Source organism: Lagopus muta, chromosome 13 (genome assembly GCF_023343835.1).
Source record: "Lagopus muta isolate bLagMut1 chromosome 13, bLagMut1 primary, whole genome shotgun sequence".
NCBI classification, from domain to species: Eukaryota; Metazoa; Chordata; class Aves; order Galliformes; family Phasianidae; genus Lagopus; species Lagopus muta.
Genome location: NC_064445.1, coordinates 2,288,359 through 2,310,823, shown reverse-complemented (window position 1 = coordinate 2,310,823; position 22,465 = coordinate 2,288,359). Strand labels below are relative to the sequence as shown.

At 56.6% G+C, this 22,465-nt stretch overlaps 1 protein-coding gene across 9 annotated transcripts in view; it reads left to right on the top strand.

Annotated features, from left to right (window-relative positions):
* The window catches only part of NLGN3 (neuroligin 3), a 30,465-nt gene that overhangs the window by 5,527 nt on the left and 2,473 nt on the right, over positions 1–22,465 (top strand). For 3 of the 9 annotated variants that reach the window (XM_048959616.1, XM_048959611.1, XM_048959614.1), the window contains exons 2-7: positions 7,611–8,325; positions 9,539–9,598; positions 14,410–14,469; positions 16,650–16,799; positions 18,183–18,368; positions 21,528–22,317. In XM_048959616.1, coding sequence (XP_048815573.1) covers positions 7,848–8,325; positions 9,539–9,598; positions 14,410–14,469; positions 16,650–16,799; positions 18,183–18,368; positions 21,528–22,317 — 1,724 coding nt within the window. In that variant the 5' untranslated portion in view covers positions 7,611–7,847. The other 6 variants (XM_048959613.1, XM_048959612.1, XM_048959615.1 and 3 more) reach the window with 6 other exon arrangements.

The window sequence follows — 22,465 nt, the reverse complement described above, 5'->3', positions numbered from 1 at the left end:
GGCAGAGCTTGGGGCAAGCTGTCCTCTGATCCATCTGGTCATGGGCCTTGGCGTCCAGAAAGGGGCTCAATGGACTGGTGTACAGGAAGCTTTGTAGAAGGATGCGCCATCAGCAGCTGGGTTTCATTCTTACTGTCTTATTCGGGGCGTTTCAAAAGCTCCATCGCATGGAGCCAGCCTATGTGTGGCACTGACGCCTCCTTTCTTTAATAAATATCAATCCCACTGTTGATAAGAAAGATGAATGCGTTTGGATGCAGAGTTTTGGAAGCTTATTCCTCTGAAAAAGTGTCTTGTGTTTGTGTGATTGCTTCCTAACGAGGCTCAGCCACAACGAATGGTGTTAACCGAAAAAATGGGGTGGTTGGTTGGGAGAGGATGTGGAAACTGCTACTCCAGCAGATGCGAGGGGGATGGCAGCGAGCAGCTGGGATAATGTCAGTGTGAAGCTGGGGAAGGAAGTGTGGGGAGCTCTGCTTGCGCCGACAGCGCGCGCTTTGCTGGGTGAGATTTGCACTCCAGTCGCTATCTGCCGAGTGTTGATCTCAGATCTGCGAGCGAGCTTACATTGCTTTAAAGTAGGTGCCTGGTGCTTGTTTGTGATGTGTTGGAGAGCGAGCGTGTTGTCTTGGCGTGAGCCCTGCGCTGATGCCAAGGGCTCGCTGGAAGCAGATTGTCAGTTTGCTCTCGAGCAGACGTCTGGAATTTCTGGGGTTCTGTGGCTGCTCGCGCTGTCGGTAAACCTGCTTGCACAGAGCGAGCGTTGGAGGAACTCTGCCATTTCCAAAGCCCCGCTTCTCCGGGCAGCGCTGTGTCCCTGCGGGGGGTGGTGCGGGGCTCACGGCTCGCGGTGCTGAACGGACAGCTCCGGGCCGCCCGGCAGCGGCTGCGGGCGGGGGGGAGAAGCTCGCCCCGGGGGGGGGGGAGGCCGGGCCCCCAGGGCAGCGCTGATGGCACCGGGATGAGGGAGCTCGAGGAACGTGTGGACAACGCTCTAGAACAGAAGGTTTGGATTTTGGGTGGTCCTGCGTGGGGCTGGGCTCGGTGGTCCTTGTGGGTCTCTTCCTGTTCGGGTTCTTCTGTGGTTTGAGGTTTCCAGGAGTGGCTGAGGACGGTGGGTGTTGTCATGCTTGGAGAATGGGAGGGTGAGAGGTGATCTCCTTACTCTCTACAGCTTCCTGAGCAGGGGGCGTGGGGAAGGAGGTGCTCGTCTCTTCTGGTTGTGACAGAATGGCTCGAAGCTGAGCCAGGGAGGTTCAGGCCAGTCATTAGGAAAAGGTCCTTCAGCGAGAGGCTATTTGGCAAGAGAGCAGGCAGTGGAGAGGTGGTTGATGCCCCATACTTGTCCGTGTGTGAGGCATCTGAGTAATGCTCTCAGTGATGTGTTTTAACCTTGAATTGGCCCTGAAGTAGTCTGACACTTGGACTCGGTGATTTTTGCAGCTCCCTTCCAACTGGCACTGCTCTGCTCTCCTCTGTTCTATCTGTCCTGCCAGCCCATTTAGGTCGCCCTACAGCAATGCCCCATCTGGCTATTGCAAAGGGCGCAGGAAGCAGCATGTGCAGCATCCCTATTGCAGAGGCTTCTCCTCAGGGCTCTGTGATCTGCCAGCCTGGGTCAGGCGCTCCTCCTTGGCTGCCAGTTGTTCTGGCTGGGGAGCAAGTGCGTGTGTGTCTGTGCCAAGGCCGTGGCATTGTGTTTGCTGTTTAGACAGTGGTTCTCATTAGCCTCTGCCCCTGCAGAGAAGCACTTGTGAACTGAATCTGTGGAAGCAGCAAGGTGAGGGAGAGAAAAGCCGCTGCCGTTTCTTTGTGCTGAGATCAGGGATGCGGCAACGTGAGATAATCCAGATTATTCCTACCCAGAACGTGGCACCGAACGGCCTACTTCCAGCAGCTGTCTGTGAGCAGCACAGGAGCCTGGCAGCCCACCAAGAGGCTGCTGCTGCCCTCTTCGCAGCCAGAATCCGTCCCGTGGAGCCTCTTGCTAACACGGAGCAGATGCTGGCTGTGCACGTGGCCCCAGCTTTCTGCACGCTCCTGGGGCGCAGTGAGTGGGAAGGTCAGTCGCAGTCGAGCCCAGCTCAAGGTGAACGGACCCGAGCCCAAACTGCCCAGGCTTTCAAGCACAGTTGTCCTCGAGTCCTCTATCGAGGCCGCCAGCTGCTCGCATTGGCAGTATGGGCGCTGACCGCCCCGCTGTCCCCACTGCAGCGCTCACTGCTTGTCCTTCAGCAGTACTGCCGTTCTGCCTAGTGATGCTGAGAAACTTCCTGCATTTTTTGGAGCTTCTGGTGCTAAACCGGAGCTGGAAAGGAGCCAGGCTATGCCACCCACTGGGTTTGTGCCTTCTGGAGCAGACAGGAGCAGGGCATCAAACGATGCGCTGGATTCGACACCAGAAATATCTGAAAAGGCTGCAGTGTGGGCGAGGAGAAGGCTGCTTTCCTCCTGGTGTCCTTCCCGAGGCAGCAGGCTCTGCTCCTTGGTGAAGGACCTGCTGTCACAGCAGGAGGCCATTGGCACCGCAGCACAAGTAGCACTGCAACCCTGTTTCTAAAGATTTGGCGTAATGTTTTTTCTGTTCTGAATGGGAGCTCTCGAGGATTTTGGCACGTTGTTGTCAGAGAGCTTCTGTCCCGTGTGTGTTCCTGCAGTGCTGAGGAACTGAACTGACACTCCTCGTGAGGTCTCTCGTCTTCTCCCCAGGGCAATGGATGCGCAGTGAAGTGTCTGGTAGGCTTCTGGTGCTCAGCTTTTGTTTAAGCGTTGTGATGCTGTGGGTAGAAGTTAGGAAAGGCAAGTCACAGGGAAGCACCTGGTGATTGGAAGTAAATGAGGGTGAGGTTTGTGGCTGCTTTTCTTCTGAGCCACCGGCATGACTGTGGTGCTGAGCTCTAGGAGGTCGTGCAGATGATGCTGGGCTCTGGGGAAGACCTGCAGAGCACAGAGGACAGCTGTGGTGAGCTGCGCTCTGCTGGGAGGCTCCCAAAGTGCTCTGCCCCATCAGAGCCTCCCAAATGCTGCCAGTTTCATGGCCAAGATGGCTGTTGTTTGCCTGGATGGCATCAAACAGAGGGCAGGGAAAGAACAGGCCAGTCAGGGTAATGCAAAGTGTGTGGGACCATGCAGGAGGGACTCAAAGATATCCAGCTCTTCAAGTTGGAGGTAAGGAAGAATTTCTTCTTTGAAAGAGCAGTGCTGCACCGGCACAGGCTGCCCAGGGAGTGGTGGGGTCACTGTGGAGATGTTCCAGAACCATGGGGATGTGACAGAGGGACGTGGTTATGGGCACGGTGGTGTGGGTTGGGGTTGGGGGTCTTAGTCATCTCTTCCACGCTGAATGAATCCGTGATTGTAAGGTGTCACTTGGTCCTTCCACCTGCCCTTTGTGGAAATTGTGCCTTTGCCTTTTCCTACTGCACGCCTGTCTTTCCTTTCTTAATGTGAATTTGTCTCCTGCCCAGCACCAAGTTCAGCATCAGACTGTTCTGGGTGGGTTTTGTTTTTGCAGCAGCCTTTACATGTTATAAAGCTGCATCTGCTGACACGTCTTGTCTGCACCAGCACCGGTCTCCCAGGCTTTTGTTCGAGGCCATGCTCCCTGGGCTTTCTTGTGGCCTTGCTGGTCTTCTGTGGTCCATCTCAGGTGGCCCAAATCTTTTGAGGGAGTGAAGTGGCTCTTCAGAGGAGAACATCATAATTGCTTCATGTATCTTTACAAGCTGGAGGAAAGCAGAATAATTAAAGGCACTTCATATGTCTTTATAAGCTGTCCTTTCTCTCATCCTTCTGTACTTGCCTGACAGTGACGTGCTGGCTCATGCTCCATCTGTGCAGCCCTGTGACCCTTCTGGCAGCAGTGCTGTTGCCTTTTCTCCCCCAGCCCACATTGACGCTGTTGGTTTCTCCCATCAGCGATACCTGGCTGTGCCCATCCCCTCTGAGCCCTTGTTCCAGCCTGCCTGTTGAGTTCCAGCCCTGGTCTCCGAAGCACTGGGTGACGAGTGCAGATTTTAAAATGTACTCTGTTCTGTCATTTACATCACGCAGGGAAAAGCTGGACGGTGGCAGCAGCAGGGCAGACCTGCCTGAAGCCCTGTGCATCTCCTCTTAGTGTAAGCGAGACCCACGGCTGACCACTATTAGTGTGCACGAGCTCTGGGGCACAGGGACACATCAGCACAGTGGTGCTGCAGCTTCTGTGCTCTGTGGGGTTTCTGTAGCATCGCTGACCAGGCACTGGTGAAGGTGTGGATCCAGCTCATCTGGCTGGTGTGGGGACGCCGGCTGTGCATCTGCAACCGCAGCTTGGCGGGATCCGCCTGCTCAGGTTTCCATGGAGAGCGTCTTGTTGTTGGGGAGGGAGCAGCCTGGCAGACAGTACAGTCATGGAAATACCGATACAGCGTTTGTTTTCCAAGATGCATGAATAAAATCATTAACAGTTAGCAGTCTCACTTCCTCCGCTCACACCACCCGCCCTCGGCGGTCTGGCAGGACGACCCGGGATGCCCGCGGTGTCTTTATTCTCCAGGCTCCTCGCTCACACGCTCATCTTGGTACCCCCAGCTTGGCTGCATCTGCCCAAGCGAGCCGGGTCTCACTTCCAGTTGGCAGCCTCCATTTCCTACTGGCAGCCTCGACCACTCGCGGGAGCAGCAGCAGAAGCCTTGGGCAGCTCACCCTGGGGACGCTCAGCCGCCACGTCTCATGGGATGCAATGAACCTTCCTCAGAGGGAATGTCTCAGCTCAGATCTCTGTTACTGCACGTGCTTGGGAAGGCTGGTGAAGTTCCACGAGCAGAGTGGAGGCGGCCGTGTGGGGCTCCTGCGTCCAACAGCACTGCTGGCGGCTGAGCCCTCGGTGGAAAGGGCTGAGCGCTGGTGTTCATGGCAGTCTGTCAATATTAAATTAAGGCTAAATTCCCATCCTAAATGTTATGTTAACATGAAGTTACAGCGGAGAGCGCAGAGCACAGAACGGCAATATGAGGGTAAGATGTGTTCCGGGGGTATTGTAATCATCCCAAATGAGGCATTTGAAACCCAGGGAGTTCCAGATTTAGGGTTTGCATCGTTTCTGTTTTTGTAATTGAAAAACAATCCAAACATAGGAAGGCTTAGGAGCGTGTTGCTGAGATTGTTTGGGTGCCTTTATTCTGCGCTGCGGGGACATGGGCAGATGGAGGAAAAAGGTCTTTAAAAAATGATGGAACCAAATCTGGAATTACAAATGTGAAAATAGCGTGATCTGGATTTTATTGTTAGCGTGTTGTGGCTCTCCAAGGTAACATTAGGGTTGTTGGGTCTTGACTGTGCATTTCTGTATCAGGACATGTTTGGCTATTGCTAATGCAACTCACCTCTAACGCTTCACAAAGCTCATAATTTGAGACAATTGCAAATCCTGGAGCATAATTTTATTTGTGTTATGGATGTGTACTTGGAACTTTAATTCTGTCATAACAGACTTTTTTTCCCTGTTTTTTAAGAGCTGCTAAAGAAGCCACGAGTGAGGATTAGAATATCATAATAACCGAACTCCAGAGGGCTGTAGGAAGAAGCGTGTTTCACTTATGGACTCTTTGTCCTGGTGACCCACGGATCCACAAGGGTGGGAGGTGGGTGGTGAATTCAGCCCTGATTTTGCGATACCTGGTGCTGTGAGAACCCTCAGCTGAGACATCTGGGAGAAGCCGTGCCCAGGGCAATGCATGGCCATGGCTCTGGCAGAGCATGGAGTCAGGGAAGCCCCAGGGCTGTGGTGTGTGTGCTCCTGCAGGGGGAGAGCAATGGCTGGGCAGTGAAATGGCTCTTCTGGGAGTCACGGTTGCTATCAAAGCTGCCTGTAGCTTCCAGGCGTGCCAATGAGATATGACAGTCATTAATAATTTGGCTTCATCCTAACATGTGTCATCCAAAGGAACCTGGGCAGATGATGTAGGCTGGATATCTTGCCTTCCAGCAGCGCTGCACACAGCAGTGGAGTCTGAAGCAGCTCCAGAGCCCACGCAAGAACGCAGCGACTGCAGCGTGCTGTGGGGGCCCAGTCTCATTGCACCCTGCAGTGCTGCAAGGCAGAGTTCAGTGTTGTGCTGAAGCATTGCAGAGAATGTTGGATGAATGATGGCTTTTTTCTGGAGCTGGGGCAGTGACGGCAGCGCTGGCAGTGGTTCAGTAGCAGCAGAGCTCGGGGTGTCAGAACACCTCGCCTGCCTCCCTCTATGCTTCTTTTGCTCCTGTGTTGTGTTTCATAGGCTTCAGCCCCTGTTTTGGTGATAGAACACCAGTGTAGGTCTTCTGCCCAGGTCTTGGGTGTTGCAGTGGGCGCAGCCACTCCTTGCTGCTGAACCTCCCCCCCCCCTCCCCCATCTGGAACTGCTGCTGTCTGCAGGCTGTGGAGCACGTCTGCTTTCCCAGCCTTGCTGCTCAGGCAGAGTGGATGCAGCAACATGATTTTCTGGGTTGAGTGTTTCTTATTATGCCTGTCAGACACTGATTTCTGAGCCTGTTGTGTTCCCTGGGCATACCAGGAGGGCAGGCACAGCACAGGCCCATTTCCTTAATGACCGGCAGTGAATTGCCTGCACATGTGCAGTGCAGATTTGAGACGCCCTCCATGTATTTTTTTTTTTTCTCTGCGGATTTTCCCCGTTGGATGAGGTGTTCTCCATTTGTGGAGTCCCTGCCCAGCTGAGCCTTTAACAGAGCGTCTTCCTTCCATCTGCACACAGCCCTTATTTTGTGCTCCAATTATTCCAAGGCAGCTCCGCTCCCCTCCGAGCTTTGGAGAGATTTACCAGGTGGGCACCTGAGGATGTTCTGGGGCAAAATGGAGGTGCCCTGTGGCTGCTGCCATCCCTGTCAGGGTAAGGAGATGTGGCTGAGATAAGGCCAGCAGCCTCTGCTCCCCTCCCCATGCAGTGCCCTCAGCAGTGCACAGGCACCCGGTGAGGCCAGGATGTGGCCTCTCACCAATGCTGGGAGCTCATGGGTGAATGTGGCCTCGGTGTGCACATGGAAGGGAGCTGGGGGGAGGCGGGGAGGCCCTTACATAAGCCCTGCATGCAGCAGGAGGAGCGGGGAGGGGAAGGGCAGTGCGCTGAGAATCCAGGCAGCCTCCAGCGAGGGCTCCCCAGTAGCAGCTCTGTGCTGACTCCCTGGCCTTGGCCATCCACCCATTATCCGTGTCCCCCACCGCCCTGCCTGGGGTGACGTGGAGGGGCTGCAGGACTGAAGCAGTGGCATGGAGGGAATGTGGCCCTGGAGCACTCTGGCTGTCGCTGTCTTTCTCACCCTGCACTTTGCACTGTGGTGCTGGGAGTCCCTTGGTGGCATGGATGGGCTCCATGTGTGCAGATGGGTGCCGTCTGTGTGTCTGCACGTGCTTGGGGCATATGGGCAGCTCCATCTCCCGGAGCACCTTGGATGTTCCTCTGCATCTCAGCCATGGTTCTCACCTGGGAAGGTAAGCGCTGGCTCCTTCCCTAAAGAAGGACAGGGGCTTCTGAACAGGGGATTACTTTGTGTCCAGGTAAGATTGGGTGCCCACAGCTCTACCACCCTTTCCAAGATGTATGCTGTTAATTCCCTCCATCTCTCCACAGCATCAGCAATCCCTGCCAAGTCGGGCCATTTGAAGGGGGACCGCAGCAGGCAGCTTGCAGGCTCTGAGAAGCAGTGACAAGTCTCTCCGGGTCAGCGTCCCTGAGTCGGTGGGTTCTCCTGCCCCACGGATTTGGCTGTTCCTTCTGGACAAACCGGAGGCTTGCTGTCATGGGGATGCACTGAACCCTCACCCCAGGAGCTTCAGGCCTGGATGTTGGTGCTGCACCTCCCAGACGATGTGGCTGATACTCTGGAGAAGCCCTCTCTTGCCCCCTGTTCTCCAAGTGCCTGAGCTGGTGGCCAGCTGGGACCTGCGTCTCGCCCTCTGGGTCCTGAGCTTCGCCTCGGTGGTTGTGCGCATGGAGGGCCAGGTCTACTCTCCCACTGTCAACACTCACTATGGGAAGCTACGGGGGGTGCGTGTGCCACTACCCAGTGAGATTTTGGGACCCGTGGATCAGTACCTGGGGGTGCCTTATGCCGCCCCCCCAGTTGGGGAGAAACGGTTCATGCCTCCAGAGCCACCTCCCTCCTGGTCAGGCATCAGGAACGCTACCCACTTCTCGCCAGTCTGCCCCCAGAACATCCACAACGCCGTCCCTGAGATCATGCTGCCCATCTGGTTTACCTCCAACTTGGATATTGTGGCCACCTACATCCAGGACCCCAACGAGGACTGTCTGTACCTCAACATCTACATCCCCACGGAGGATGGTGAGTCCCCGGTGGGGCACCTGCAGGAGCGAGCGCTCTGGGAGGGTAAGGGGGGCTGCCCTGCCCCTATCCCTGCCCAGCAGCGGTTGGTCTCACTTGGGTGTTGTGTTTGAAGCATGTGGTTGTGGACCCTGCAGCATGCTGTCTGTTTGTGGAAAGCTTCCTCTGGCCACTCAGCTTGCCCTCAGCTGCCATCTTTGTCTCGCGTGCTCCTGCCCCTCCACGCCTCTCGGTTTCCCCTTCTTTCTTCCTCCACCTCCATGGCATTGTCACGGGTTCCTTTCTTGTATTGCTAAATCTGAATCAGACTCTCTGACTGCAGATCCACAGAGTGACAAGCTGGTTTGTGCTCCCCAGGCGCCGAGTGCCAGGTTCTGTCTTGAGTTGGTTCGGGTTTGTCCTTCCTCCCTTTTCCCACCCCCAGGTCCATGTGCTAGCCGTGGCCACAGGCTGTGGCCGCTGCTGGGAGGAACACTCTGCCTCTCGTGGGGCTGGGCTGCTCATGCCAAGAAGGGAACACAGAGCCCTTTTTGGTGGCACAGGAGCCCTTTCTGGGGGATTCTGGTGCAGGCAGGAGGCTGGGGGACATTGCAAAGTAGCTGCGGCCTAGTGTGTCACGGCTAGGCCTAGTGCAGTGTGCTGCAGCCTAGTGCAGTGTGCTGAGGCCTAGCATAGGGTGCTGAGGCCTTGTGCAGTATGCTGAGGCCTAGTGCAGTGTATTGTGGCCTAGCATAGTGTGCCAAGGCCTAGCGCAATGTGCCGAGGCCTAGCGCAGTGTGCCGAGGCCTAGCACAGGGTGCCACAGCCTAGAGCAGGCCTGGTCCTGCGGTGGTGAGGCCGAGTGGCACTGCCTGCCTCCTGTCTAATCTTTTCCTCCACAGGACATCCCACCTGAACCGTAAGTAGAGGGCAGAGGAGGCAACGCTCTGCCCATGCGCCTGCCATAGCCTCACCACCGCGGGAGCCCTGGGGTGAGCAGGGCAGGACGCTCAGAGCAGGCCCTGCCTCACTGGCTCCACTCCTCCATCCCAGGGGGTCTCAGCTGCACCTTCCCAGCATGGCAGGCCCAGAGTTTTCCTCCCACAGCGCCGCTCCCCACCCACCTCCTGCGGTCCCCGGGGCGGCGGGGGGGTGGCAGCGTGGTTGTGATTGCATGCCCACTCCCAGCCGGTGGAGCCTCCTGTTATTTTGTAGTCTTTTATTCATTTTACAGTAAAACGGATTTCCAAGGAATGCACCCGAAAGCCCAACAAGAAAATATGTAGGAAAGGAGGTATGTAGCAAGCCGACCGGCAGAGAGGCACAGAGAGGAAAGAGAGAGAGAGTGAGAGAGTGCGAGGGTGCCTGTCGGTTCTCTCTGGCCCCGCGGCGTGCTCCTCTCTGTGCTGCAGCTGCCCACGGGCCCCAAGCAGCCCTGACCACTGCTGCCCGCTTCCCACTTGCCTCCACCCGGGGCTGCAGATGGGCTCGGGGTCAGGGCAGAGCAGGATGCTTCCTTTGCTCCAGGCCTTTCAGAACAGCTGAGCCCACGCTCCCCAGGCTTCTGGGCATGAAGAGCTCCTGAAGAGACCTCTTCCCTTAGGGCTGGAGGGGCTGTGCCTCTCACCTCTTTGCCCAGAGGTGGCAAGTACCTTCCTCCCATCCCCAGATTCTGACCCACTCAGGGGAGCATCTGGGTTTAGAAGGAGATCGAGCTCTTCTCCCTTTGCATGCATGGTCAGCTGCAGCCAGAGCTCTGCCGTTAGAGTATCACTCCTCACCTGACCAGGTAATGGCTGCCATGTTCTTTCCTAGTCTCTTCTCTGCCCTTGGCTGTGCTGATGGGGCTACTTACATGCATACATACATACACACGTGCACATGCTCACAGACAGGGCTGTGCAAGCTCAGGATCTGCTCTCCACCCCCCTCACATTGCACTCTTCCTGAGCTGCAGCCTCCCAGAGGTGGCAGAGCATTTTCAGAGCAGACACAGCTCTGCTTTGTCTCGCCGCTGTCTCCAGGGCCATGCAGGGCTCCTCCTGCTGCACTGCAGCTTGGGTCCCTGGAATGATCCAGGTCGATCCCCCATGCCATGGGCCGGGGAGCAGAGACCTGCAAACCAGATCCTCCCAGTCTGTGGTCAGACAGGGTGTTCCCTCGGTCCCACTGCCCATCCTGCATAAGCAGGCATAGCCCAGGCTGCTCCCTGTATCACTCCATCCTCCCTGCTGCCCTGAGATGCCCATCACCAGGCCAACCAGCTCTTCTGAAAGGTGCAGGAGGGAGTGTCCTGCCAGGCTGGAGCTGCCTTCCCTACCTTCCCACTGCCATCCTGGGTGTCCTACACAGTGGGTCCTCCACTCCCACTGCTTTTCTCTTCATGACCCCATGTTTGGTGGGTCTGGCACAGCTGGGCTCAGAGGTTTGGGGAGCTCTTTCCTTCCAGCGACTATTTTTTTTCCTTCCCCCTCTGAGTTCTGTCGTTTGGTTTCTTTGCTTTGCTTTTCCTGTCGCTGTCCTGGCTATTCACACGCCATCTCTCTGAGTGCCAAGGCTGCCTCTGAAAGGGCTGGCGCATTAAGGAGTCTCTGCACGCTGCCTCCGGCGCAGGCTGTGCCAGCGACACCGAGCCACTTCAAAGTGCTTCCTTCCCTGGCCCCTCTGGGACTGGAGTCCCCATGGGAGCTCCTGAGGGCCTGAGTTAAGGCAGGAGAAGGGGTGGCACAAGGCACGATGAAGCACCTCAGGCACATTCTCGCTCTGGTTTTGCCCTGCGGCAGCTCTGCTCGATGGCACTTCCTTTGCAGTCTCTCCGTGGATGCATTTGGTGGCCCAACTGCAGGTCCCCATGTGGAAGAGGCTCTCAGGGAGCTGGCAGAGATGTGCCTCTGCCCCGCTGACTCATGGACAGGCAGAGCCAGCGATTTGGGCACCCAGGCGTGACACACGGAGGATTAAAGCACCCAGACGCTGCTGCTGCCCTTCAGCTCCGGCCACTGCACTGGTGTCTGTTGACTCGAATTAATTGAATAACTTGTGAAGAGGCACTGAGGCTTCCCCCCTCCCCCGCACCCTCCCCGCTTCTGTTTAGCTCTGAATGTCCTGGGTATGCAGTGTGAGGATAACACACCCGCAGTGCTTGTTTGTTCAGACTTGGTGCCATTTGACCACTGACTTGTTCAGGAATACTCCCGATTATTATTTCTAAGGCCATTTTGTGTGTGACCGGTCAATAAGCTCTCCTCTCACAGAGCAGGAGGCCGTGTGCTGTGTCAGTGGTTTGGAATGCCTCAGCTCCCACCTTGCCGTTGCTGTCATTTCATAGCAGCCAAAGGGCTGAGAATTTGTCAGCACTTATCCCTGCCTCCACAGGACAAAAGATGCCCCTGTCTCCCATTTGGGCGCATACTGGTCCCTCCCTTGGGCAGGGCAGCAGTGCCTTGGGATTAATTAGCGGTGCTCTGTGCAGAGGATCTGCCAGCGCCTAGCTCAGCTGCTGCTCGTGTTTTGCTGTGAAAATGAAGCTCTGCCCACCAGAGAGCGCGTACGTGCACACAGCGTAGGGTCTATGGATGCCTCTCTGGCATGGCTGGGGACTCGCTGCCACCTCTGTGCCCTGCTACTTCAGAGTGCGACGCTCAGAAGTGAGACTCACCATTTGTGCCAGCCTGGGTGCTTTTGTGGAGCTCCTGGAGGATGGAAATGGCTCCTCCGCATTGCTCAGGGGCAGGGAGGGACGGGGCAGCACGGAGGAAAGGCTCCGTGGATGCCACTGGATGCAGCTCCTGCTCCTCTCTTAGCTGAGCACGATGGCTGTAAGCAGCTGAGATCCCTGCCCTCTTTATCACTGTTTGCACTGGCGTCAGCACTATTGCAACAGTTTGCTTAAGATAGTATAAATCTGGTGCAGATGCTCCTGTTTAAGGAAAACTGATTTTATTTTTTTTTTTTTTACTAAACTTGAGCTTAAATCTTCCTAGGGACTTCAGATAAGAGCATACATCCTTCCTATCAGCCTGAACAGTGTCACTCCACAGTCAGCTTTCAGTTAAACAGCGTAACAGGCACTCACACGAGGTGAGCAGAATGAATTTTTGATGGGTGAGGAGAGCAGGAACCACAAGAGCTTTGTTTTTTTCCCAGTACCAAGAAGCTCAAAGCAAGGCAGGGCCCTGAGGGCGGCCAGGATGGCAGCACTGGGCTGGGGGCTGCAGCCTACAGCAATGCAAAGAATATCTCACAGCAGTGGCCTTGAGTGCAGTAAAAGCAGACATAGGGAGGTGACAGAGCAAAGTGCAAGAAAGGCGTGGAAGCACTTAATCTGTAATTTCTCTTATGAGCTGTGGAGCAATGGTGGGTAGTTGTAGAGGTGAGTGACAGAGCTGGTCTTGTTACGGCTGTGTTATCAGCTGCTGGCAGAAAGGCTGCTTGGCTGCAGAAACTGCTGCTGGCAGGAGCAGGACCCCAAAAACACTGCCATCCTGGCACCATGCTGCCAGTCGGGATGGTTCTGGGTTTGCACTCACCTCACAGACATCCCACCTCTTTTCAGAGTCCCCCAGTGCATCACTTTCACTCCATTTCCCATTGTTGCTTTCCAGTGTTCTCTGAAGTTGCCTCCTCCTTACGAGGCTCGGGTTCTTTCAGCCTTATTATCCCTGCCTTCACCGATCCCCAGGCTGCCAGGGCAGCTGCCCTCATCCAGATCCATCCCCATGCAGTATTCCCATCAGAGAATACCCACTGCCCTCCCACAGCTCGGAAGCACAGGGCAGATGAAGGATTGCTGCCTGTAGCATTCATTAGAGAAAATCCCTCTCCCTGTGCATTACCAGGAGGCAGGAGCAGTGCTGCACAGGTTCATTGCTTAAGTGCTTTCTGGGCTTGCAGCTCTCTAACAAAGATGCACTCGGTCAAGCCTGAAGCCTCCACTCCAGCTCCTGCCTGCAGTCAGGCTGGGGCCTCTGTGTGTGGCGGGGGTGCAGCAGGACAGAGGCATTGAGGCTGTGTGGGCTGAGGCTGGAGGAGGCAGGAGTGCTGGGTTAGAAGGAGAACCTGCAGAACATCAAGTGCCTCTGGAGATGTCCCTGCCCCGGGGCAGGCTGCTCTGCCCGACCCGTGCCCAGTATTTGTCATGCCTCTCCTTAACCTCCTCCCCAGACCATCTTCCACTGTTCTTCTGCCCTTTCTGCCAGAAAACTCTTCTTTACTGTCTGCCTTGTGTGGCTCCGCCAGCCACTGCCCAGTGGAGCAGAAGTCACTCCCTGTGTCACTGCTGGGCCTTGCCCTGCCTGGGGAGGCTGCAAGCACAGCTCCCTGCTGTCAGCACTGGCCTCAAACTTTGCTCTCCTGATGGATTTCTTAGACATCTGGTCCTCGCTCCTCTGTCCAGAAAGTCATGGCACGGAGCACTGTGCTCCCCTCTTGTACCCCAAGTTTGTGCTCTGAGCAAGGTGAGGCTGCTCTCCCCAACCAGGCTTTTGGGTTCTCTCTACAACAAAAGGCATTTGCACTTGCCCTGATGGAGCTGCCCCGTGGGCAAGTCAGGCAGAGCTGGGCAGATAGGATCGGGGCTCTGGGACCGTGCTGGTGCCCAGTGCAACTCACAAAGGCATTTAGGACATTAGAAAGACGGATGTTTTTTGCAGCACGGGCAAGCTGCCGTCACAAGCTGGCAGTTTACAGCACAGGGCTGTGGGCTGACCTGACTCTTCGGCTGTGCTGGTGGCAGATGAGGACACGGCTTTGGGATGCTCCCAGCCCCTGCACCCTGGGGAGGAGCTGGGAAGGGCCCGGGGAGCAGCAGCACAGCACTGTGGCACCGGGGCAGCCTTGTGCCCTCCGTGCCGTGGCTCTGGGAGAGGTGCAGTGTGAGTAGCCAGCAGTGCTGTGGGGCGCAAGCCTGGCCCCACCAGCTCTGCTATCACGCTATTTTTGAATTCTCTTTTGTGTTTTTTTTTTCTTCTTTTGTTGGTTTTTTTTCTGTTGTTGTTGTTGTTGTTTTGTTTTTCTCCTTTTCTTTTTTTTCTTTTTTTCTTTCTTTTTTCTTCTTTTTTTCTTTTCTGTTTTTTTTTTTTCTGTCTCCTCGTGTTTGGTCCCTAGGAGCCAGCGCTAAGAAACAGGGAGAGGACTTAGCGGATAATGACGGGGATGAAGACGAAGGTATTTCTGTGCTCGAGGCTGCCACTGCATGACACGCAAAGCAACTCCGTATGCCCGCCATCCGCTGCCATCCCCAGGGAGCCCCGTGTGTGTCTGTCTCAGCGCTGGGCAGCTGCGCGGGGCGGGGGGCAGGGGGGCCGGCTGTGCAGGGCTCAGCCCCATCCTCTCCTCCTGGGGAAGCTTTGAGGTCGTGCTGCAGGAGAAGTTTGCTGGCTGCCCCGCTCCACTCGAGCGAGGGCCGGGAGGAAGCATGGCAGCTTGGGAGCAGAGGAGCCCTCGGGCACCTGGGCCCATTTCACCCCGAGCCCGGTCATATTCCACCTCCAGCCTCATCCCTCCAGACTTAGCGATGCACGACGGGAGCCTGCACTCTCCCCTCCCACCTGCTTCCAGTATGGGACAGAAGCATGGACACCCGTGCCACTGATCTGTGCCCAGACCCAGCCGGTTGTGCTGCACCCATTTTTTTTTCCTAATGCCAGGTGTTGCTTGTGCCACTTCGTCTGTGCCAGATGAGGCAGAGTGAGTGCAATGTCAGATGGGTGTGTTTCATTGCCAGCAGGTTAAGAAAGCTGCAGAACAGGCGGTTTTTGGTAACACGGGGCTGCTCGGCCACAGGGTTGGGACTCGGTGTGTTTTGTTGCAGGGATGTGAGGAGGAGGTCAGCCAGGATGCAGCTGTAACACAGTGAGGGCACTGCGACCTCGTGGGCTGTGGAGTGCTGGGGCAGCCCGGAGCCCGTCCTGGCAGATGGCATTTGGGTTCTGGGAAGCAGATGAAAAGCCAGTTCATTGGCAGCAGCAAAACCTGTTGTTTTCTTCCAGTAACCTGTGCCCCAGGATCTCTTGTACCAGGGCATAAACTGGCATCCATCCTAAATGATCTGACTGCAGAAAATCCCTGCATGCCGAATTGTGCCACAAAGATTAGGAGCCATTTTTTCCCTGCTCTGCCTCTGCGTTTTAATGCCGATCCGATACAGGGATGGCCCTTCGTGTTTTGGTAGTGGCATATAGCAGTGGGGAGAGGACAGAGCTGCAAGAATGAGTGCTGGAGCTCTTGGGGTTTCACCCAAGAGGTTTTCCTGGCAGAGCACTGCAGGTTGGCCGCCACGGTGGGGTGTGCAGGGAGGTGGGGATGGAGCTGTGGTCGGGGCAGCTGGAGAGGGTAAGAGCTGTGCCTGGTGCCAGCCAGTGCCCACCAATGCACAGCACTGGGTGCAGGTGAGCACAAAGGAGAGCAAAGTCCATGAGTGCTGGAGAGGGCTGAGCATGCAGGAGCTGACACTGCCACTGCGATTTGTGCAGCTGCTCCCATGCAATGTGGGTGAGATGATCCGCGGGCCCAGCGTGGGTACGGCTGCCCCCAGGACAAGGATAGTGAGGAGAGAGAGACAGCACGGCTGCTCCTCAACCCTAGGCTCCTCCGGTGCTCTCTCCCCAGTCCTCAGGTCCCATTCCCCATCCTCACTCCATGCCTCATGACCTGTCCTCGCCCAGCCTCGGCGCTCACCTCCCCAACACGCACACATGCACGCACTGTCTGCTCATCGCCATGTCTGTGTCCGGGCACTGGGGTGCCATGGGTTCACATCCAGGCAGCCGGCAGATTTCTGCCTCCCTGGGCAATCGGGAAGGTGGGGAGGCGGGTGAGTGAGAGGTGGGAGCACCCACCAGTGCCCCCCCGCCCTCCAGGTCCTGCACACCCCATCCCTGCCCCTCTTCAATGCCAGCTGCCAGCACTTCCGGAGCTGAGGGCTCGGGGCCACGGGGACACAGGGACAAACTCCATGAGCACCCCCAGTCTGTTGGTGCCCTCCAGCCACTGTCACCATGAGGGTGCCAGCTCCTGCCTGTCGCCAGAGCCCGGCTCCAGGGAAGAGCAGCTGGGTGCAGCCGGTGCCTCTCCTGCATGCATTGAGACTCTGGGCAGCTCCTGCCCAGGGGACAGCAGTGCTGGGATGGTGATAGTGGCTGCCTACCACGGCGGGGGGGGGGGGGGGCTGGCAGGGTTTAGGAGGTTGGCAGGACTGTGCTATGGCTTTGGGCTCTGGGTTTGGCTGCTGCAGCCCCCTCCCTGGTCCTGGCAGCTGGCATTGCCCTCCTCTCTCTGTGGTCTGCCTCTCGGCAGGGTGCTGCGATCGCCAGCGTGGTCCCGTGTTTAACCTCCTCTCCTTCCAGACATCCGGGACAGCGGGGCCAAGCCAGTGATGGTGTACATCCACGGCGGCTCATACATGGAGGGCACAGGGAACATGATCGACGGCAGCGTCCTGGCCAGCTACGGGAACGTGATCGTCATCACACTCAACTACCGCGTCGGAGTGCTCGGTACGGGCTGTGCCACGGGACAGGGGGCAGGGAGAGGTGGCCAAGTGCCACGTGGCGGTGCCCACAGCAGCGTGGTCAAGTTCCTGGCACCGGCCACCCAGGCTTTTTTACTCAACCTGGCTCAGCTGAAAGCAAATATTGGTTTGTGGCTAAATAAATAAGAAATGTGTTTAGACAGCATCATCTCCTGAGAGTGCTCACAGCTCTGAGCTGCCAGAGGGTGCTGCCTCACCGCCCTGCGGATGCCATTAGAGCCAACAGCAGTGCCTGTGCTCCAGCAGCCTGTGTCCAGGGCTAGGGCAGGTTCAGGAGCTCCCCTTACCCTACATGGGCAATGCACAAGCCCAGATGCATCCCTTGGGGAAAGAAACAGGAGGGCTATAAGGTTGATTTTGCTCTCTGTGGTTTCCTGCGAGATGCACAGAACCGTGCTCAGCCCTCCAAGGGCTTTGCTTGGGAAAAGTCCATCCAAGCAATCTGCAGGCTCTGCTGCTCTCACTCAGCTGGGTCAGGAGCTCAGTGCCCCACACCTGGGCACCACATCCTTCCAACAGCCCCTGTGCCCAACCTTCCTCTTGGGGATGACGGTCACACATCAGCAGCCTTGCTTGGATTTACCTGATAGAAAATAAGCTTTTCTGTCAGAACAAACATACTTGAGACCTTTCGATATTAAAAGTCAGGCCTTTCAGATTGATAGTGCAAATTTAAGAGATCTGAAATACAATCTGAAATCTGACTTAAAAGGTACCATTGGCATCTCCACTGAAGTGCTGCAGTGTGCCGGCAGGCGCACCCAGGTGCCGGAGCAGCACCACTCCCTGCTGCCAGGTAACTCTCAGAGCCATGCCTTTGGCTTCCTGCTTTGAGTCAAGGCAAACAAAACACTGATAGCTTATCTTGGGTGTTACCTTTACTATTGAAAGCATTTCTCAGCATCTTCCTCACTGAAAGTCTTTGCATTTTAAGCTGCAGTCGGTTCCTTTCTGCCCAGCCCACCTCCTTACATTTATAGTGCCTCCTCCAGACCATGCTATTCCATGGGAAGCATTGGCTGTGCATGCATGCTGCTCCCTGGCGCTCTCAGCTTTCCTTGGAGCATTCCTTGGAGATGTCCTGGCCTGTTGTTAGTATGGCTGGTGGTCAGGGTAGGGCAGAGCTCATGCCCATCATCCTGTCTCTGCCTGGAGTTGCTCCATCTCACCCCTCAGCCCCTCACCCACATGTGAGCAGCACTTTAATATCCTCACTCCAACCACAGCAGCCATAGAACCCCACTGGTCACGATGGGACGGGATCCCATAGGCTCTCCCCCAGGCTCAGGAAAGGGTGGGAGATCGGCCTGCTTCCCCCATCACTAACAGGGCTCTGCTTCACTCTCAGGGTTCCTGAGCACAGGGGACCAGGCTGCCAAGGGCAACTACGGGCTGCTGGACCAGATCCAGGCGCTGCGTTGGGTCAGTGAGAACATTGCCTTCTTCGGCGGCGATCCTTTGCGCATCACCGTCTTCGGTTCCGGCATCGGCGCCTCCTGCGTCAGCCTGCTCACCCTCTCCCACCACTCAGAAGGTAGGTGCCAGGGGTGCTGAAGTAGAGGCAAAGGTGGGTGTGAGCCTGCAGGGGAAATGAGGCCCCATGGTACCGGAGCGGAGATCTGGGTGTGCTGAAATTTGCACAACGCAGATGGAGGTGATGAGGTTGATATCGCATTGTAAATACGGTGGAGTGTTTGCTCTAGATAAAGAAAGGAATTGTTTATGCTGCGAGATTGTGCTGGTGTAAGAGCAAATGCATATAGAACACCTGTGAATAAATTTACATTGAAAGCTGGAAAAAAGATTTTCAGCCAAGTGAGAAGAGCTGTTCTGCCTTTAACTTCCTAAAGAAAGTGGTACGAGGAAAACCTGAACTGAGCGTGGCCCACAGGACACCAGACTGCCAGGGAGTAGTTCTATGGGGCACATACATGATAGTTAACCTCATGTAGTACCACATCCCTGCATGTGGGCACAGGACACAGGGGCAGTGGGCAACAGTGCTCCTCAGAAACGCAGGCAGGCACAACAAAATGACAACTCACACTGAAGAGCTGCAGCCCTGCTAGAGAGCCTGGGAACAGTGCACAAAGAAAGGAAACTTTCAGCAAGTCAGCAATTGGCAGAGGAGCTGATCAGCCTTCCCTCCGGGACTTGGGAGGACGAAGGATGGACTGATCACCCCAAACTTTAAAGTAGCAGTGATTTCAGCCCAGACTGCTACGAAGGTATCTGCACCAGAGCCAGCAGCACCGTCCAGTTTGTAGCATTTGGTTTGAAGGGTGCAGCTTGGAGGTGCCACGTCCAGCACATGGCAAAGATGGGCTTGCAAAGAGGTGAAAGGTTTGGAAACAAGAAGGAAGGTGAAGCTGCGGTGGCCCAGGATAGGTCTGCTCTGAGTAAACTGCTTTCCCTGCTGCCCCAGGATCTCAGGACATTTGTGATCAGTCCATGCTCCTCCATGAGTGCCCAGTGCCCAAAGTCAGTGCCTCTGCTCTGCACAGTGCTCCATCCTCCTGCTGACCCTGAGCAGGATGCTGCTGGGGATGTCACCCCATCTTCTTCAGGTCACTTGTGCAAACACGACTGGGTATTAGGAGGAGACACTTTCTATGGTAAAACCAGGAAATGCTTTGCATGAGTAGTCTGGGAAATCTGGTGTTGTGTGATGAAGGAGCAAGGGCGGATCTCTGCAGATTCCTGAGCAGCAGGATGGGCTCCACCTCCATGCAGGGGACACTCTGTGGCTCAAGGACTCATGTGTGACCATGCTATCCTCATGGATGAGTACCTGGGGCTCCACAAGCCCTCCTGCACATGCACGGGTACATGGGGCCGTGAATACACCAGTCTTTTGCAGCCTGAAAGCTCCTACACAGAGAGAAGGGTTTTCTCTGACCAAACTGAGTTGGAGATGCAGCTGGCAGCACAGAGAGAGGCTGGTGGATTGGGGAACCCAGCAATTACTTCCCCAGAACAACTGCAGCTGCTTGCTGGCTTTCCCTCCATGGTTGAAGAGCCCAGCGCAGCACTTTCTGGGTGACACCAGGCTTTCTGCCACTAAACCCTGTGTCTGCATGCTGTGTCCTTTGCATCACATTGGTGCTGGGCACCTGGCTCCTTCACTGCCTTGGCTATGAACGCAGCGAGGAGGGAGGGGAGACGCTGATGCTGCAGCCAGGACTGCATCAGAACAAATGGACACAGAACGCCCTCATCCAGCCCCGCTCCAGGGCACCCATCTCCCCAGGGCCACCTCTGCAGCGCAGCAGGGAAGCCACACTGAGACTCAGCCTGGAGACCAGGCGGGTTTGTTTTTATCGGATCAAAATAAAACACGTAGTGATCAAGAGCTATTAATGAAGCAGCTAATTTGTGCCTGCTCTGCCAGGCGCGGCGAGAGGCAGACATGGGAGGCTGGTGCTGTGCACGCTGTGTCTGGCTGCCGGGAAGACCCGCAGCTCCCCTGCCAGCCCTGTTGCTTGCTAGCAGGTGGATTCCCTGCCAAGAAGCAAAGTGCTGCTTCTCTCCTCCAACAAAGGTGTGGGGAGGGGGGGTCTGTCATCTTGGTGGGAAATGGCCAGTGCCCAGTGGGCAGCACACTGATGGCGGGGTCAATAGCTGCTGCTGTAGGGAGTGTCTGTAAAGAGGATCCTCACCTTGGAGGCACCCAGCGAGGCTTGGGGAACCCTTAGATCAGCTGCTCCATGGTGGGTGATGGTGAAGAGCATGCAAGCCCACGGTCAGACTCAGGCTTGTAGGCTGGGCACTGCTTTCTAGGGCACTAGGAGGTGACAAACAGAGCTTGTGACTTCTCTTTGTCCCAGCGCATGGGACTGTACGTCAGGTACTTGGCAGAGCAAGGACTGTGCGTGCAGACAGCTATGGGCACTGTGGCTGATAGCCAGGATCCTCCCAGCACTGCTGCTGCAGGAAGGAACACGCTCCCTGCAAAGCTGCATGGGTCCAGGTGTGCAGCCAGGTCTCCTGCAGCACTCCAAGCTCAGCCATGCCCCGTGCCCTGCACCACACATGAAATGGAATCTGGCAGCCGTCGAGTGCCAGGGTTCAGCAAGGCACAGGGGTGCAAGAGAGGGCTGGCCAGAGAGCAGAGACCACGGGGTGCACCCCAAGCTCGGCCGCCTTGCACCGCCCCGGAGGCTCCGCTTCCTCGCAGCCCTTTGTATTCCGAGCACAAGCGCCATTGACATGGGGCTGGAGCCCAGCCACACATTCCTCCGCCTGGGCCAGGGCCTTTGTGGCCCCGCTTTCCAGGGCGAAAGTCCACTCCCTCTGTGTTCCCAGTGGCAGAAAGGCCCTCTTTGTGCATCTGGCAGCGTGCTCCCGCGGGGCCGGATTGGCACCAAGCAGCCCCAGCTGGGCAGGAAGTGGCAGGGAGGGGGGTGAGGGGGACCCTGACAAAGCAGCGGGTGGGACATGCAGGGTTAAGTGTCCCCGAGCAGGGATTAACCCTCCCGCTGCTGCTGCGTGGTCCCATCCAGGCTGGGGGATGACGGCAGCGTGTGATGGCGGAGATGGAGCGTGATGTTCAGCCAGCCATGGCTGTGACACAGCCATGAATGGCCCCACGAGATGCTGGGACCTCCCCACGAGATGCCTGCCATGGGAGCACAGCACCCCATTGCAGCCTCGGGGTGTTGGAGCGTCTCTGAGCTCCTTGTTTCTCTTGCAGGTCTCTTCCAGAGAGCCATCATCCAGAGTGGCTCCGCGCTCTCCAGCTGGGCGGTGAACTACCAGCCCGTCAAGTACACCAGCATGCTGGCAGACAAGGTGGGCTGCAACGTGCTGGACACGGTGGACATGGTGGACTGCCTGCGGCAGAAGAGCGCCAAGGAGTTGGTGGAACAAGACATCCAGCCGGCCCGCTACCACGTGGCCTTTGGGCCGGTCATCGACGGGGACGTGATCCCAGATGACCCAGAGATCCTGATGGAGCAGGGCGAGTTCCTCAATTACGACATCATGCTGGGTGTCAACCAAGGTGAAGGGCTGAAGTTCGTGGAGGGCGTGGTGGACCCCGAGGATGGCGTTTCGGGCAGCGACTTTGACTACTCGGTCTCCAACTTTGTAGACAATCTGTATGGCTACCCTGAGGGCAAGGACACCCTGCGAGAAACCATCAAGTTCATGTACACAGACTGGGCCGACAGGGACAACCCCGAGACGCGCCGCAAGACCCTGGTGGCCCTCTTCACTGACCACCAGTGGGTGGAGCCATCGGTGGTGACAGCCGACCTGCACGCCCGCTACGGCTCCCCAACCTACTTCTACGCCTTCTACCACCACTGCCAGAGCCTGATGAAGCCCGCGTGGTCCGACGCGGCCCACGGGGATGAGGTGCCTTACGTGTTTGGGATCCCCATGATCGGCCCCACAGACCTCTTTCCCTGCAACTTCTCTAAGAACGATGTCATGCTCAGTGCTGTGGTGATGACCTACTGGACCAACTTTGCCAAGACAGGGTGAGCGAGGCAGGGTGGGGAGCGGTCTGCACTTGAGTGAGGGGTGGCAGGGTGGCACTGAGTCCCCTGTCCCTGGAGATCCATGGGCTTGGCTCCTCGTGCTCCTGCCTTGGGCAGGGCAATCGTGACCTGGCATGGCTGTAGCCAG